This window comes from Pieris brassicae, chromosome 10 (genome assembly GCF_905147105.1).
Source record: "Pieris brassicae chromosome 10, ilPieBrab1.1, whole genome shotgun sequence".
NCBI classification, from domain to species: domain Eukaryota; kingdom Metazoa; phylum Arthropoda; class Insecta; order Lepidoptera; family Pieridae; genus Pieris; species Pieris brassicae.
In genome coordinates this window covers 5,038,198-5,053,859 of record NC_059674.1, presented here as the reverse complement: position 1 = coordinate 5,053,859, position 15,662 = coordinate 5,038,198, and the positions used below count along the sequence as shown (strand labels likewise).

Here is a 15,662-nt window from a genome sequence, read left to right as displayed (position 1 = left end):
TTACCTAAGCGTGTTCTCTATATATATAATTAATGTGTCAGTGTTTACTGATTGAAGAAACAGCTTGACTGATTTTTGAATAATTTTTGTATATTTCTTAGATCTGACTATCATAAATTTTTTATACCTAGTAATAAAGTGCTATTTGTTTATACCTAAGTAATCCAAGACTTTTTTTTCACGATTTGGTTTTTTTTTTAATTCTTGAAGTTTAAAAGTGTTATAAAAGTCATCAAAATAGGAGAGTCGTAAAAATGAGAAGTATTTTCTGTATTTGGCAACTATTACTGAATTGCATAGTTGTAGTTAGCGTTATTAAACAATAAAAAAAATATTACGGAAAAAATTCACTATCTAAACTCCGAAAGAATTTGTGAAATCTTCAACGTTTTTTATAAATCTGAAGCAAACGGGCAGCTGGCTCACGATGTTAAGTGATACCCATGGACACTCAATGCCAGAAGGCTCGCGAGGGCGTTGCCAGCCTATTAAGAATTTGTACGCTCTACTAGATTTTAAGTTTTTCAGCACAGTTTTGCCCCCTCAGAATACGAAAGCCAGTCTGAGCATACACAACCGAATGCTGCGTCATGATGAACGCCTAGAGGGTTCGAATCTCTGTTCGAACTGCAATTTCATACTTTTGTGAGTCTCTGGGAGCCTCCAGTTAAATAAAACACAACATAAACAAAATAAGTTTATTTTGATTAACATTAATTACATAAATGTATATAAACGTTATTCCTAAGATTATATATTTTCACCTACGCATTTCTTCTATAAATATACACTGGTATTTTCATATTTTGAGGCATGATAGGGTATACTGGTATCCTTAGATTTATTTATTTTAATAGGAACTAAACATTATTAATTAGTTCCAGTTAAAAGAAGGCCGCAAGCGTCTCTGGTCGAATGCTTTCATCTCGCGCAAATGTTAAATATATGTATCGTTTTTAATTATACTTTATATTTACAAAACGCTTGCGGTGCATGTCACCGTAACATTGTATTTACCGTTAGGTTGTAATCTATCTCGAGAGATTGAGAAATGTAAAGTATTATTATTCGGTCTACCGAATACAATCTATTGTAAGCTATCGAAGTGAAACCGTCAACTTAAAATTGTCAAATTGTCAACTGTCCAAAGGCTGTCCCTGATTGGTCGGCTTTATAGTAAAGAAATATGCTCATCAACCAATCAGCGCGCGAGGTGCGTTCCGTTTCACAATGTGACTGTTACATTTCGATTTACGATCTACCGAATAATTATACGTTAAATTGTAATCAGTACGTTGAGGTTAACTATCTTTCGACAGTTCACAATCGCGAGATATATTACAAACTATCGGTATTTACAATCTTACAGTGACACATACATCCATTGCAACCTTATTAATATTCATATAAAAGTTCATTATATTGATTCCCCGCTACAAATACGAAATTTATTAAAAAAAATCAAAAAGACGGTCAAGTTAAATTACTAATATAAATAAAAATATGCCAATATCCGGCGTACCCCAACCCATTAAATTCGTTAAGTGTCACCACGCGCGGTCATAAAGCGGATGGGATCACAGCATTCGTCTTATCATATAGTTGAGGATACCTCCGTTTCTGAAGTAGGTCAGATCAACTTCAGTGTCGTAACGGACTTTCACCTGGAATGACTTTCCTGTTGATACCTAGGAATACAAAATTTAATATTAAACCAACTCAATACTTGTTAACTGAAAAAAACTATATATATTAAAAATTGGAAATGCTAAAATATTTTTTGGGTAGTCAGTAAATATATTTTAATTGTATATTGTTTACAATTTTATTTATCATTTTTCTCTTATTCAAGTATTACGTAACGCAATTTTCAAAATTGTTACACGTTTCATGACCAACCTGTGACGTATACGTTATACGTAAAAGTATGTGGTGTATTTATTTATTGTATAAATGATCTTAATATTAAGGAAGTTGGTGTGGTGAAAACACAAACTGTATATAGTTTTTCTGTCCACCAGGACGTCGAACATATTTAAACCATTGACATATATACTAAAGCTAGTGACATATAAACTATAACTTAAATAAATATAATTAAAATTGCACGTAAAACGTCATAAACCAATTGAAACATTGACGCTCCATAAATCGGCTGATGCAAGAAACCTGTTCTTGATGAGAATTCTCTCTTCTCTTAAAGAGAAGTAGTATAGTACTGGAAAGTGTTAAGTAAACAATATATTAATCGGATTAAAGCTATTTGTATTATTATAAACTTATAATTACTTTAAATAATTTAAAAATTTCCGACGTTTCGCGTGCTTTAACGCGTGCGTGGTCACAGTGACCGAAGACAAAAGGTGTTGAATGTCAAAAAGTATCACAGCTGTAGAGAACGTTGTGTTATCTGTATTTATTTCCCCGGAGTTGGTATCGACTATTTAAATAATTTTGAAAATAAAATTATGTAAATAATTATAGGTTTATAATAATAATACATAGCTTCAATCCGTTTAAAACGTGTTTTCTTAATGTGTAAAAGCCATGTTAACAAAAGACAATACTATGTACTGGAAAGTGGAAAATAATATTAATTATCACGCGTAATTCAATCACCGCCCCGCATCGTAATGTTTTACAAGAGGAATCCCCCTCCACCCAATCGTTACATAATACTTGAACGCTCCTTTACTGGCTTTCTGGTATTTTTGTAATTTAAAATGCTAAAACTAAAAACACACACCTTTACAGTGAGCAGCTGGTGAGTATGAAGATTCTCTGGCACGTGAAGGGAGTAAGTCTCCACTCCGGAGAGCCCTAGGGTTTCGGCGCTTTCACCAGGAAGGAACTCCAAGGGCATTATGCCCATACCGACGAGGTTGGAACGATGGATACGCTCAAACGACTCCGCTATCACCGCTTTGATGCCCTGGAAAAAATATATCTTGTGATTTTTTTTTAATTCAAATAAATATGTAGATTCAATGTACCTTAGTGACCACAACTTTCATTTTGTTGTGAAAATAAAAAAAATATGTTTATTATGGAACATAAGATACGGGTATCACTTATTCCACGTCATTAAATTGAAATAGGTAGACATCCCTAGTCATCGGCAAAGAAGACAGAGGATGTAGGCCGAGAGAAAAAGCCGGCGTAAAAAACTCTCGGTACTCTTTTAAAATAGCAAAAGATCAAATAACACTTATTATAAAACAAATATCGCAAATTAATTAGAAGTAGCTTTATCAACTAGCAGCGTTTTACACAGGCTTTCTTTAATTTATTAAAAGGCAGAGATAAAAGAGCCTCTGGGATTTTATTAAAGAAGAGTATCCCTTTTCCCAAAAAAGAATTACTAACTTTAGATAGTCTAGTACAAGGAAATTTCAGCCTGCGTTTGTTCAGAGTATTATTAAGTATGGTTTCCTGGTAGACTCATAACTCCTTTTTTATTCAACTATACAGTGGATTTTTATTACGACTTTGGTTATTATGTATACAAACACACTAGCAGCTTAATAAGCTGATTTGAAGAAACTATCCAACCTATTTTAAAAGAGTTGAAAGTGGGTTCACTAATTACACTTTCCGGAAGCCTATTCCAGTCGGCCACTACTCTGTTTGGAAGAGTTCTTTAGGGAATTTGTGTTATATTGAGTAGTCTTCAGTCTTTAAAGAACTACCCCTCAAATGTGTATGTTCACTTAAAATAATGAGCTCCTCAATGTCTGGAACATGATTGGCGAGTGAGGATTTTATAGGTTTGGTTGTAGCGACTGTCTTTAATGAATCATTCGTAATAAATCCATAGCAATCCCATGCAGATATTGCGGCCGTAATATGGCCGCCAATATACGCAAATATTTATTTCTTTCATAAACAATTCTAATCTTTTGTTTACATTCAAACAGATCAGCAACTGTGGAGATCTTTTTCTTTTGCTTATACATATCAGATATACAGGTAGGTAATTGCTTCGGAGTTAAATTTATGGGTCAGTGAAATTCTGAGATATTTTTTTTATGTACCAGTGAATTACTATGCGCGCAAATGTTTTTAATAATACATTAAACTAAACACATATACGTGTTCATCGCGTTATTCTCGAAATCTACTGTGATTATAAAAAGCTAAACATGTTTATTTGAACTTTTTTGACACAAAATACAGCCTATAATATATACTTTTAAATATAATAAATCTTTAGTCTAATTGATATGTGCTAGTGAGAGAACAATTATCAATTATAATATAAAAAATAATTCTATATAATATTAGAGTTTAATGAGCGAAAGGGCATTGACCTCACGAAAGGATTTATGACGTGTATTCGAAATATTTTAAAAAAAACCAACTCACCAATAAATAAGGTCCCTTTGCAGCCCAATCTCGACTGGACCCAGATCCGTAATCCTTGCCCACTATTGCTATCAGTGGAACATTCTCCTTGGCGTATCTGTAATATAGATAATAAATGTGTAAATGGACTCACCAAACGTCACTTGATGATTTTATTTTGACAATTTACTATCGTAAATAAATAGAGATTCTTCTACAAACATTACATTTTCTACGCATTTGTAAAAAAATACCGGAATGCATATGCCAAATGGATTTGGCAAAAAAATAAGTTTATATTGTGTTTGTAAATATTTATAAGCATAATTTAATTAAGAGCGAGCAGTGTTGGCCTAGTGGTTTCAGCGTGCGCACTCATCCCTGAGGACGTGGGTTCGATTCCCGGCTTTCCAATTGACCAATTAACTTTCTTTCTATGTGCGCATTTATCATTAGCTCGAACGGTGAAGGAAAACATCGTGAGGAAACCGGCTTGCCTTGGACCCAAAAAGTCGACGGCGTGTATCAGGCACAGAAGGCTGATCAGTTACTTGTCTTTTAGATTGGTAAATAATCATGTAACATATTTTATTTTTTTAAGATTCTTGACTCCCCCTCTATTATTACTACCACTTACCCCTATTTGATGTAAAGTACTTTAAAGTTGAAAATAATATTAACAATAACGCGTAATTCAATCCCCACCCCGCATGGTAAAATTTTCCAAGAGGACCCCCCAAAATTCGCTCCCTATTCTAGTTGTTTTGATTTTTAAAGACTAATCAATTATTTATATATTATATATAACAAAAAAACAATTATACTAATGATATAGCCAAAGATGGAATACGTAATATGTACAAAAAGGCTCAAACATTTACGAAAGGAAAAATAAATAAAAATGATTAACTATGTAATATCTAAGGCTGTGTTGTGTGATGGTGTAAAAGTGAGGGTGTGTATGTGGAGTGCGCGTGAACCAGTAAATAATACAAATGTGTGCGTGTACTAGTGCACACACGTAAGTGAAACTTCATTATGAAAGGTCATAGTCAAGTAAGGACTTTCGAAAAATTATCTACTATATGCAACTTTCCAGAAATTGGTTAAATAAAGTTTAACAAAAGCCTTTTATTATCATGGACATGAATACAAATAATACAATCATTTCATTTTACCTTATTACTACTAAGATTATTATAGAATTTTATTAATAATTTTAATAGAATTATTACTATCATTGTTATTATAAATGTTTGTGATTTATGGCTTAGAATCTTAGAATCAACCGTAAAAATGCAACACGTTACGGAAAAATGTGACATGTAACCGAATAACGTGACGAGTAACCGAAAATGTGACGGTAAATTTATTTCCAACGCGGATAAAGAAGTTTCATTTCAATAAAAATACTTTTTTGCATCAACTCACCTATCAGCCGCATCAAATATATCCATTACGTCTCCACTGGGCTGATGTTTCGTTTTCGGTCCAGCCGTATCCACCATCTTGTTGACCAAACGAATGTTCGCGAATGTTCCACGAGACATGACCGCGTCGTTGCCACGACGGGATCCATAGGAGTTGAATTCTCGAGGGGTCAAACTGAAAAGAACGTGCCTAAATATATACAAAAATACATACTCGATAACAAATCAGGCATCATTCAACTTAATGTCTCTTTTAATCACTGCGCAAACAAAACACGAGAGAAAGAGACGAAAGAGTACTTTTGTTGAGTGTTAGTTTTTTAAATTGAAATATACAACATAATTAAAAATACCAGTATAGTAACTCTACCCAGTGCAGTATATTACGAAAGCAGATTTACTGCAATTTATTCCCCCCCCCCCGTCTCTTGTCAGCAAAAGTAAGCAAATTTCTCAAAAATAATAGTACGTACACGTATTAATTTTTTATAGGAATCCTTGAAAATGCATTTCGTTTTCAAGCATAGACAATATGTGTAAAAAAGTAAGTACTTACTGTTGACGTAATCACCAAACAAGTAAATCAAAGACACACCCCCCCCCCCCCCCCCCTATATAGTGCTTACGTAATACTTGAACGGCCCCCTATGGGCGGCGTACGTATAAAGACGTATCAATAAGTCCCGTATTGTTCACAGCAATTCATTTCTATAATTTGTTATTACTTACCCTCTTCCAGCAAGATATCTTGCAGCAGGGGAATTCCTAGCGATGGATCCAGCAGGCGAGATGTGATCTGTAGTAACAGAATCGCCCAAAAGTAGAAGACACCTGGCGCCCTCTATGCTCTTTACTTGTGGCAAATCCTGGAATTTTTCATTAACTATCAAATTAAGACGAAGTTTTGTAAGCAATTCTTGAAGAATAAACGACAAGAATTTTTAAAGTATTTTTTATTATTATACACCATGTGCTAAGCCATGCAGGTGCTAAAGAATGTTAGTATGTACATCTATCTATTAATTATATATACAACGTTTTACGTAGAGAAAATATAATAAAAATTATGTCTGTTTTTACCCTGCCCATGTCATCGAAGAACGGTGGTCTCTTGATGTAAGTAGAGTTCGGGTCCCACCCGTAAAGTTGACCTTGGGGTACTGACAGACACTGCCATGATGGAGAGCCTTGCTCAATTTTCTCATATACCTGAAAGTAATGATGTGAAGGTGATGAAGACAAGACTGCGTGTTACTTATAGTTAAAACACGCTATGACGTTATTATTAATTGTTTACTAACGTAACGTACCACAAATTTATTATATTACTTACATTTACACAAGTTTCGGATAAGAAATTAACTGCCAAACTCAAACAAATTTATTAATATATGTAAACTAGTACACTTATAAACGTCATAAAATAAGATTTAAATTTAAACTTTATATTTACTACCAGTTCGCAAATCAAGGGCGTAGAGCGGGAAACAAGAACTGGTAAGAAACCTTCCGTCACTCTTTTTAATCGCTAAGTTTTGAGTGATACAAATTGTTTCAATCAGCAAATCAAACCCAAGGATCATTTAAATAATAGTCAAATTTATAAAAAGCTTTATTGACTAATTTACGTTTACGAGATGTGAATTTATTCAGTTATAACATTCTTATTTCAATTTCGCTTGGGAGTTTGTTGTAAAAACGAATGAAATTTCCACATAAGGAGTGGTTTATCTTCTGGAACCTGGTTGGTCACAATTGAATTGAGCGTTTTAAGTTATAAATGAGGTATTTTGAAAAAAATATACAATTATAATTAATATTCATAGTCATAATACGTCAATAGGTACATAAACTAAAGCGACTATATAAAATATTGTTATTATGTAACTATTTAATCACCTTTCTAGAAGTTATAGATCATTGCCATATAATTCTTTCAACAGGAAGGAGATTAAATTTTTAAAGGCAAAGTGCCTTTATAGCGTTGGCCAGTATTCGGACCATAGATTTGACACCGATTCTAAATAATGTAACTTTGACATTATTTTATGTTCAAAAGACATTGTAAAAATTGATATGACGTTTGCATGCCTATTTATATATGGCTGATTGTGCGGATATTTGTAGTTGATCGATCTAACCACTGTACCACTATCTTGGCAAATATTATAAAATATTATTATTAAAAGAAAACAAATTTTTAACCGGATTTAAGCTATTTGTATTATTATAAACTTATAATTATTTACATAATCTAAAATTTTAAATTTTACCAATACTAACTCCGGGAAAATAAATACAAATAACACAACTTTCTCTACAGCTGTGATACTTTTGACATTCAACACCTTTTGTCTTCAGTCACCGTGACCATGCATGCTGTAAAGCACGCGAAACGTCGGAAAAATTAAAATTATTTAAATAAATATAAGTTTATAATAATACAAATAGCTTAAATACGGTTAAAATTGTTTTCTTTCAATGTGTAAAAGCTATGTTAACTAAAGGAAATACTATATTATTATTATAACAATTAGTTAAAAGCTGTAAAACTTACCTCCTTAAACATTCCCGGGATGACATGTTTGTTCTCGACCTCCTGTATTTCTGCACGTGTCGGCCAAATATCGTTCAGGAATACTGGCGAGCCATCCGCCCGCTTACCTATCGTTTAAATATATCATTTAATAAACTCAAAGTTGAATTATTACTTTCAAAGCTTAGACGCCTACATAGATTTGTGGGCCTAATTTCCCAGGACGTTTCCCTTCACTGTTGGCTTCATAGAAAAGAAAAACTGGTTGCCATAGAAATCGTACAGCTCAAAGCCATGATAAAATATATGTCGATATAAAATAACTGTGCTCTGCGGCTTCCACCCATTTCTTCGGTACATAGACTTTTAAATGCAAAAATATTTTTCATTTGATAAACCTGGTATCGCGGACATGTACATATGTCTTATATATGTATCTATTAAACTGTGATACATTACTCTATCAATAGTTCCCGCGACGGAAGGGGAATTTCTATATCAAATACCTGACTGCATCACATATGGAGCACATACAAAAATAAAAGACAAAATACGTTCGTGACAGTTTGCGATAGAAATGAGTATTCTCGGAATTCAATTAGGCGACAAACATAAAAGTAAAAATATTCAAACTCAAACTCAAAATATCTTTATTCAACAAGTACATTTATGAACGTCAAAAAGAAGTTAAATAAATTGTAAATTTACATTTACTACCAGTTCGCAAGTCAAGGCGTAGAGCGAGCAAAAGGAACTGGCAAGAAACTTTCCGCCACTCTTTTTAATCGCCAAGTATTGAGTCATACACATAGTTTCAACTGGAGCAAATAAATCCCAAGGATTATGATCATTTAACTATTCAAATAATATATAAGTCAAATTTTTAAAAATCGCACAAAAGCAAACATAATTGATTCTGAGCAACATGCACTAAAACTAAACTGAAGACGGGCAGGCCACGTACCTCGTTATACAGATGACAGATTCTCTAAAACAGTAACCAAACGGTTTTAAAAACACTAGATCAAAAACATTTTGTGGATTATATACCAATAAATTTAATATTACAAATTGTAATCGTGTCGATACTCCCACTGAGAATAATATAAAACTAAAGAAAAGTGTTGAAGTTTTTAAACAATACCCATTTCAACTATTAATAGGAAGTTTCATCTATTCAAGTGGCCTCATCCGCCCAGATATCGCATATATTGTAAGTTTTTTGGGCCAATTTAATAATCGTTATTCAACAATACATTGGAAATATACAAAAACAATATATTTTAAGTAGTTAAGTATGCATTTACTGAATTGCTTAGGTTATTTATGGTTTAGAATTTATATTATTTTGTTAAAACTATTATCAATATAATACACTAATAGCGCCATCTGTTAACAACTATTTGTAACTCGTAGTCTATGTATTAAAAATAAATAGTTAATCTTTGAATAACATCCTAGCGAGTTAGTTGAAATTATATTTATATCTAGTTTTGTTAACTGTATATAAATATGATGTGGATGAATAAAGGCTTATTATTAGTCATTTTCTTTTTTTTTCTTTCTTTTAAAGTAAATGAAACAGAGCCCACCGGAGGAACAGATGGATCGAGAAATAATTCAAGTAGCTGATAAAGACCGGAGCAGAAAAGCAAAAAAAATGAAAAGGAGGGAGTGAACTAGAGGACGCATTTACCCTACATGGGATTCCAATAACATAGTTTTAGATAAATAAGATAAAAATATTATTTAAGGTTGTTGTAAATAAATGGGCTTTATTATTATAAGTCATTTTCACAAAAGTGTGTAACCTAAGGAGGTTAGACCATCGTCATTTCATACAAAACCAAAACCGAAAATATTCTTTAGTTTATGTTCATCAGGGATAACGTAAGGTTCTTATGGTGGAGAAATTTTAAAACAAACAATTCTTTTTTATATCATCGTGCTATTGATGTCTCCTTTCATCCCAGCTTAATGACAATTTGTCAGAGTGAAATAAACACTTAATATAATAAAAAACACTTAATTATATATAAAAAAATTGTTGGCAACAAGTCTTCTACAGAAACACTTGTTATCCATATCCTATCCTATTTATTTTGAAGTGAAACTTCTTTATCGGCGTTGGAAAAAAAATTACCGTCACATTTTTCGGTTACGCTCACATTTTTCCAGTACGCGCCATCTTTTTCTTGTCCCTACCACAGTTGATTCGAAGCCATTAATAACAAAAAAATATAATAACGATAACAATGATAGTAATAATTCTATTACAATTAATGAAATTCTGTAATAATCTTAGTAGTAATGAGGTAAAATGAAATATTTATATTATTTGTATTCATATCTATGATAATAAAAGCCTTTTGTTAAACTTTATCTAATTTATCTTTATTTAACCGATTTATGTAAAGTTGCATACAGAAGATGATTTATCGAAAAATAAGGTATTATGTGTACATTTTTTATTATTATATTGTAATGATTAATGTACTATTGTATGGTATATATGAATAGTATTTAAAATTTATCAGAGTGAGAACTAATTTTTTTTTATTAATTAAGTTCATCCCCAATTATTTATGTTACTCGTTTCTATTTGTAATATAACAAAATTTTAATAAATAAATATTCTATGTCTTACCAAGCGGTTGGGTTTGAAAGTCGATGTCAACAGTTCCCGCCAACGCATACGCAATGACTAGAAGAGGTGATGCAAGATAGTTAGCCCTTGTATTTGGATGGATTCTACCCTCAAAATTACGGTTACCAGAGAGCACTCCACAGCACACTAGCTCGTTCTATAAAAAATATTATAATTGACCCACACCAAAGGATCCAAAGAGGTATTCCATACTTTTCTATATATTCGTATATATATATATAAATAGTATATGATATACAAATAAAAATAACATTTTAGAATTTTAAATCAAATAAATTTCTCCTTTTTTATGTAACTGGGGGCAAACTGGCTGGAACCTGATGTTAAGTGATACCGACGACATAGTCACTCACATTGCCAGTTGGCTCGCAAGTGCGTTGCCGGCCTTTAATAATTAGTACGCTCTTTTCATGAAGGACCCTACTTCGAATTGGTTGGGAAACCCTATGACATACCTTCTCAATAGTATTGGCGATATTGTCATCAATCGGTCCAGAGTTACCGATACAGGTCATACAGCCGTAGCCGACCACATCGAATCCCAATTTTTCCAAGTAAGGGATCACGCCAGACTCCTGGAAATTATAGGTTAATACAATATCTTTCGTCACATTTATTTATATTAAAATAACACGAGAGGAATACGGACAAAATATCAAACAGATATAAGGCTTGTTATGTTCTTCATCATTTGTTTATATAAACATACACACACACCCTTCTAACACTCACTCACGCACGCGTACGTAACCTCTTCCACTATCACACTCACATACACACACCAAATCATACACCCATACAACTTTATTTCCACTAACGCCTAACTAGTTGACTGCTTTGTTTTATTTTACTTTCCTTATTTAAAACGTTAAATTTGTTTGCCTACCCATATATGTATGTCCTTTTTGTTACCACTCAATATGACTTGGCTGTGGAATGGAAGCCTGGTTAACCATATCACAGGTTCTTACCTTGTTTGGAAACCAGTCTTCCAATACCTTCTCAACTGTAATCTTTTTTATTATTGTAAATGTTATATGGCAGAAAAAAAACAAAAGAAACTAATGGCACAACACCCTTTTAGTATTGGGCTTCAGGTTTCTGTATCTGTTTTGAGATATCGAGTAGGTCAACCTGTGCCTGACACACACCTTCCACTAGACCTTAAGACTTAGACCAAAGGATTTCTCACGATGTTTTCCTAAACTGTACGAACGAGTACAGACATATATACTTAGAGGCGCACGCGCAATCCATTAGGCCAACACTAAAATATTGTTTACAATTTTTGAATAATCCTGGGTTTGCAACAGTAACAAGGAAATAAATTTGAATCCCATGTAAAAATATACCATTAAAATTTTAAAACGTTCATTCATGAAAAAAGAAACTCACTTTAAGGTAGTAAGTGACGACTCCAGAGCCGGGTGATAGGGAAGTCTTAATATATGGCAGTACACTTAATCCATTTTCGACTGCTTTCTTTGCAAGAAGACCTTCGGAATTATTAACAAAACATTTAGGTTATATTTAAAGAAGAAGTAAACAGAAAAAAATATATTGTAAATTTTATTTCCTACCGGCTCCAAGCATAACACTAGGGTTTGAAGTGTTGGTGCAAGAGGTGATAGCCGCGATGATGACGGAGCCGTGGGTAATGGTGTATGTGCGTCCATCACTGAATGAGAAGCTGCCTGATGACGATAGGGCGCTTGGAGACAAGCCGTACCCCTTAAAACCAACCTATAAAGAAATAAGATTTATAATTCCTTCATTACTTACATTGATTCATACCATATATTTAATATAAAAAAACTGCCTCAGAGGAAATTTCATTTAGACAATTTTTATGATTAATTATATGTCTTGTCTCAACGTATCTACTATTAGTCTCAAACACTGATTGTATGATTATAATTTAAAATAAAAAAAATATATGTCTTAGTCTAAATATTTCAAAAAGTATTCACTGATATATATGTTATTGTTATAATCCACGCCCGTGACACACATTCGAAACATACGGAACTGAAACGCTGAGACAGTATTTTTATCGACCTTGCTGAGTTCTTTTTACTCGGGTTTGTTTGGAATAATTACATCTTGATACAATATTTTTAGTATGTCTTTTGTTAACATAGCTTTTAGACATTAAGAAAACACTTTTTAAACGGATTGAAGCTATGTATTATTATTATAAACTTATAATTATTTACATAATTTTAAATTTAAATTTTTCCGACGTTTCGCGTGCTTTACAGCGCGCATGGTCACTGTGACTTTGAATTTAAAATTACAAAGTGTTTTTTACAATATTTTTGTAAACTAGATGTTATGTACCGACTAAGTAGAGCTCTGTGTCAGTGAATTAATCCACAATTTAATATTTAGTGCATAAGATACATTTATTCCATATAGGAAAAAGTTTTATAACATGAATGAAAGTATATGTATTAACTGTCACTTGGAGATGCGCTCCTTCATCACGAAATGGCAATGTTTAGCCCGTTAGTACAACGTATAAGATTCAGTAATACAATGAAAAATTTAAGAAAAGTGCCCATTGGCACAAGATTTATGTTCTGTTTTTAATGTTAAACTAATAATAAAAATACGATATATTTTATATACATAACGGAAATAAAAATGCATACGCAATAAATCTTCTTTAAAAATAATGCATAATAACTTTTTTTGTTACTTAGGCAATTGTCAGTACAGTGACTTGTTCCAGAGTTCATTTTTAGGTAAGAGATTTTAAATATCATATTTTGTTTGCGCTAAAATTTAAGCAATTTTTGGTCTGAAACTTCTTTATCGGCGTTGGAAAAAAATGTACCGTCACATTTTCGGCTACGCGCCATCTTTTTCTTGTCTCTACCACGGTTGATTCGAAGAGATTCGAAGCCATTAATAACAAAAATATATAATAACGATAACAGTGATAGTAATAATTTTATTACAATTAATGAAATTCTGTAATAATCTTAGTAGCAATAAGGTAAAATGAAATAATTGTATTATTTGTATTCATGTCTATGATAATAGATCATTTTTCAAAAAATAAGGTCATCAAGAAGTTTCACTTATTACATGTGTACACTAGTACACGCATACATTTTTTTATTAAGGTAATTCAAAAGTTATGATTTTACGAATACAGGGATTTTTAATCCATTTAATTAAAACTAGATGTAACTAATTATCTCACGTAAACAAATTTTAACACTCATTAAGTCGTTAACTAATATTATTCGTGTTCCTTAAATGAATATCATAAAACTGTCAATTACATCTAATTACTTGGGAATAAATCATTAAGGGATTACTTAAATTTAAATATAAAAAATCACATTTTCGCTGTTTAATAAATAAACAAAAATAATAGTTGTATTTTATTGTAAAAAAAAATTTCTATGGCAATCGAATCTGAAGATTATATATCATTTGAGATGTGAAGCAAAATATTAGATACTAGCGGACCAGACAGACGTCCTGTCTTAACTATGAATGTTGATTTCAAATTGTTATAATTAACTAAAAATGCTTCATGATATACAACATTCTTTGTTTGTTTTTCTGGCGCGTATATAAATAGTTTTGTTGGTATTCCGACATGGGAACAGGCGACATATAAATGGCCATGGGATAAACATGGATTTTCAAGATTAATGCCATAAACAATTAGCGACTGAAATTATTTGATATGTATTTTATCAATATAATAAATAACTCGGAAGCAAGCCGATTGTTTTAAACGATATTAATTTTTCTTGCATCCTCTTTGACGGTATTTGAAGCACGCATTCTGTCAATGTTATGTCAAACACCATAAGGTTAAATGTAAAAAGTTTGAAATGTAAAAGCTCTATGAACTGGAAAAAAAATTGCTATCGTAACAAGTCACGATTACTTAATATGATCTTTAAGTATTCTTAAATTTTCTAATTTTCCGCGCAATATTCTTATTTTTTTCTTTCAAAAGAACCTTCTCCTGACAATAACACAACAAAAAAAGAATTAGCGAAATCAGTCCAGCCGTTTACGCGTGACCAAGGGAAATGGAGATTCATTATATATATATATATATATATATATATAAGAGATAAACTCTCTTCATAGTCACTTTGGACAAATGAATGCTTGATATTATTTGTAACAGCTACGTGAGGAAGCAACATTTAATGGAAAAAACAATTAGGCACCGCAATTTATCAATGTGGTCAAAATAACTGATAACCATATACTATGCCTTTTATATACCGACTTACATATATTTTATTAGACAAAATAGTTTTGACTCTACGCCTCGATTGTTTTTAGCATTTGGAGAAATCGCAGGACCAAAGCTTATATTGCTTATAGCGCTTTTGCTGATGTCAAATCATCCAGGCAGTCAATTTGTAAGTTTACTTTTTAGATATTTTATGCACATTGTGTACTCATAACCGTATGTCCTTACAGTGCATGAAACGAGAGAGGTATGTCAGAACTCAGGAGCGTACCAAGTGGAGATCCGTGTACTTTGCCTACCCCTTCGGGAAAAAGGCTCGATAGTTAATAAATGAAGTAGAGACTAGGACGACAGTTTCGTGACCGTGATATAGTCTTTAAGGACTGATTTCGCGCTTGGATTACAAAATGCCTCCAGATATTTTTGTATTGTTATCCGTGTTAAATTGTA

At 32.3% G+C, this 15,662-nt stretch overlaps 1 protein-coding gene across 1 annotated transcript in view; it reads right to left on the bottom strand.

Moving 5' to 3' along the window:
* Positions 1-690: 690 nt before the first annotated feature.
* Positions 691-15,662, bottom strand: part of LOC123714888 (cytoplasmic aconitate hydratase-like) — a 42,955-nt gene continuing 27,983 nt past the window's right edge. Inside the window, exons 12-22 of the mRNA XM_045669522.1 lie at positions 12,559-12,721; positions 12,374-12,474; positions 11,434-11,553; positions 10,958-11,114; positions 8,332-8,438; positions 6,855-6,983; positions 6,504-6,640; positions 5,776-5,949; positions 4,366-4,462; positions 2,747-2,932; positions 691-1,688 (exon numbers count right to left, since the gene is read on the bottom strand). Coding sequence (XP_045525478.1) covers positions 1,578-1,688; positions 2,747-2,932; positions 4,366-4,462; positions 5,776-5,949; positions 6,504-6,640; positions 6,855-6,983; positions 8,332-8,438; positions 10,958-11,114; positions 11,434-11,553; positions 12,374-12,474; positions 12,559-12,721 — 1,482 coding nt within the window. The 3' untranslated portion in view covers positions 691-1,577. The remainder of the gene's footprint in view (positions 1,689-2,746; positions 2,933-4,365; positions 4,463-5,775; positions 5,950-6,503; positions 6,641-6,854; positions 6,984-8,331; positions 8,439-10,957; positions 11,115-11,433; positions 11,554-12,373; positions 12,475-12,558; positions 12,722-15,662) is intronic.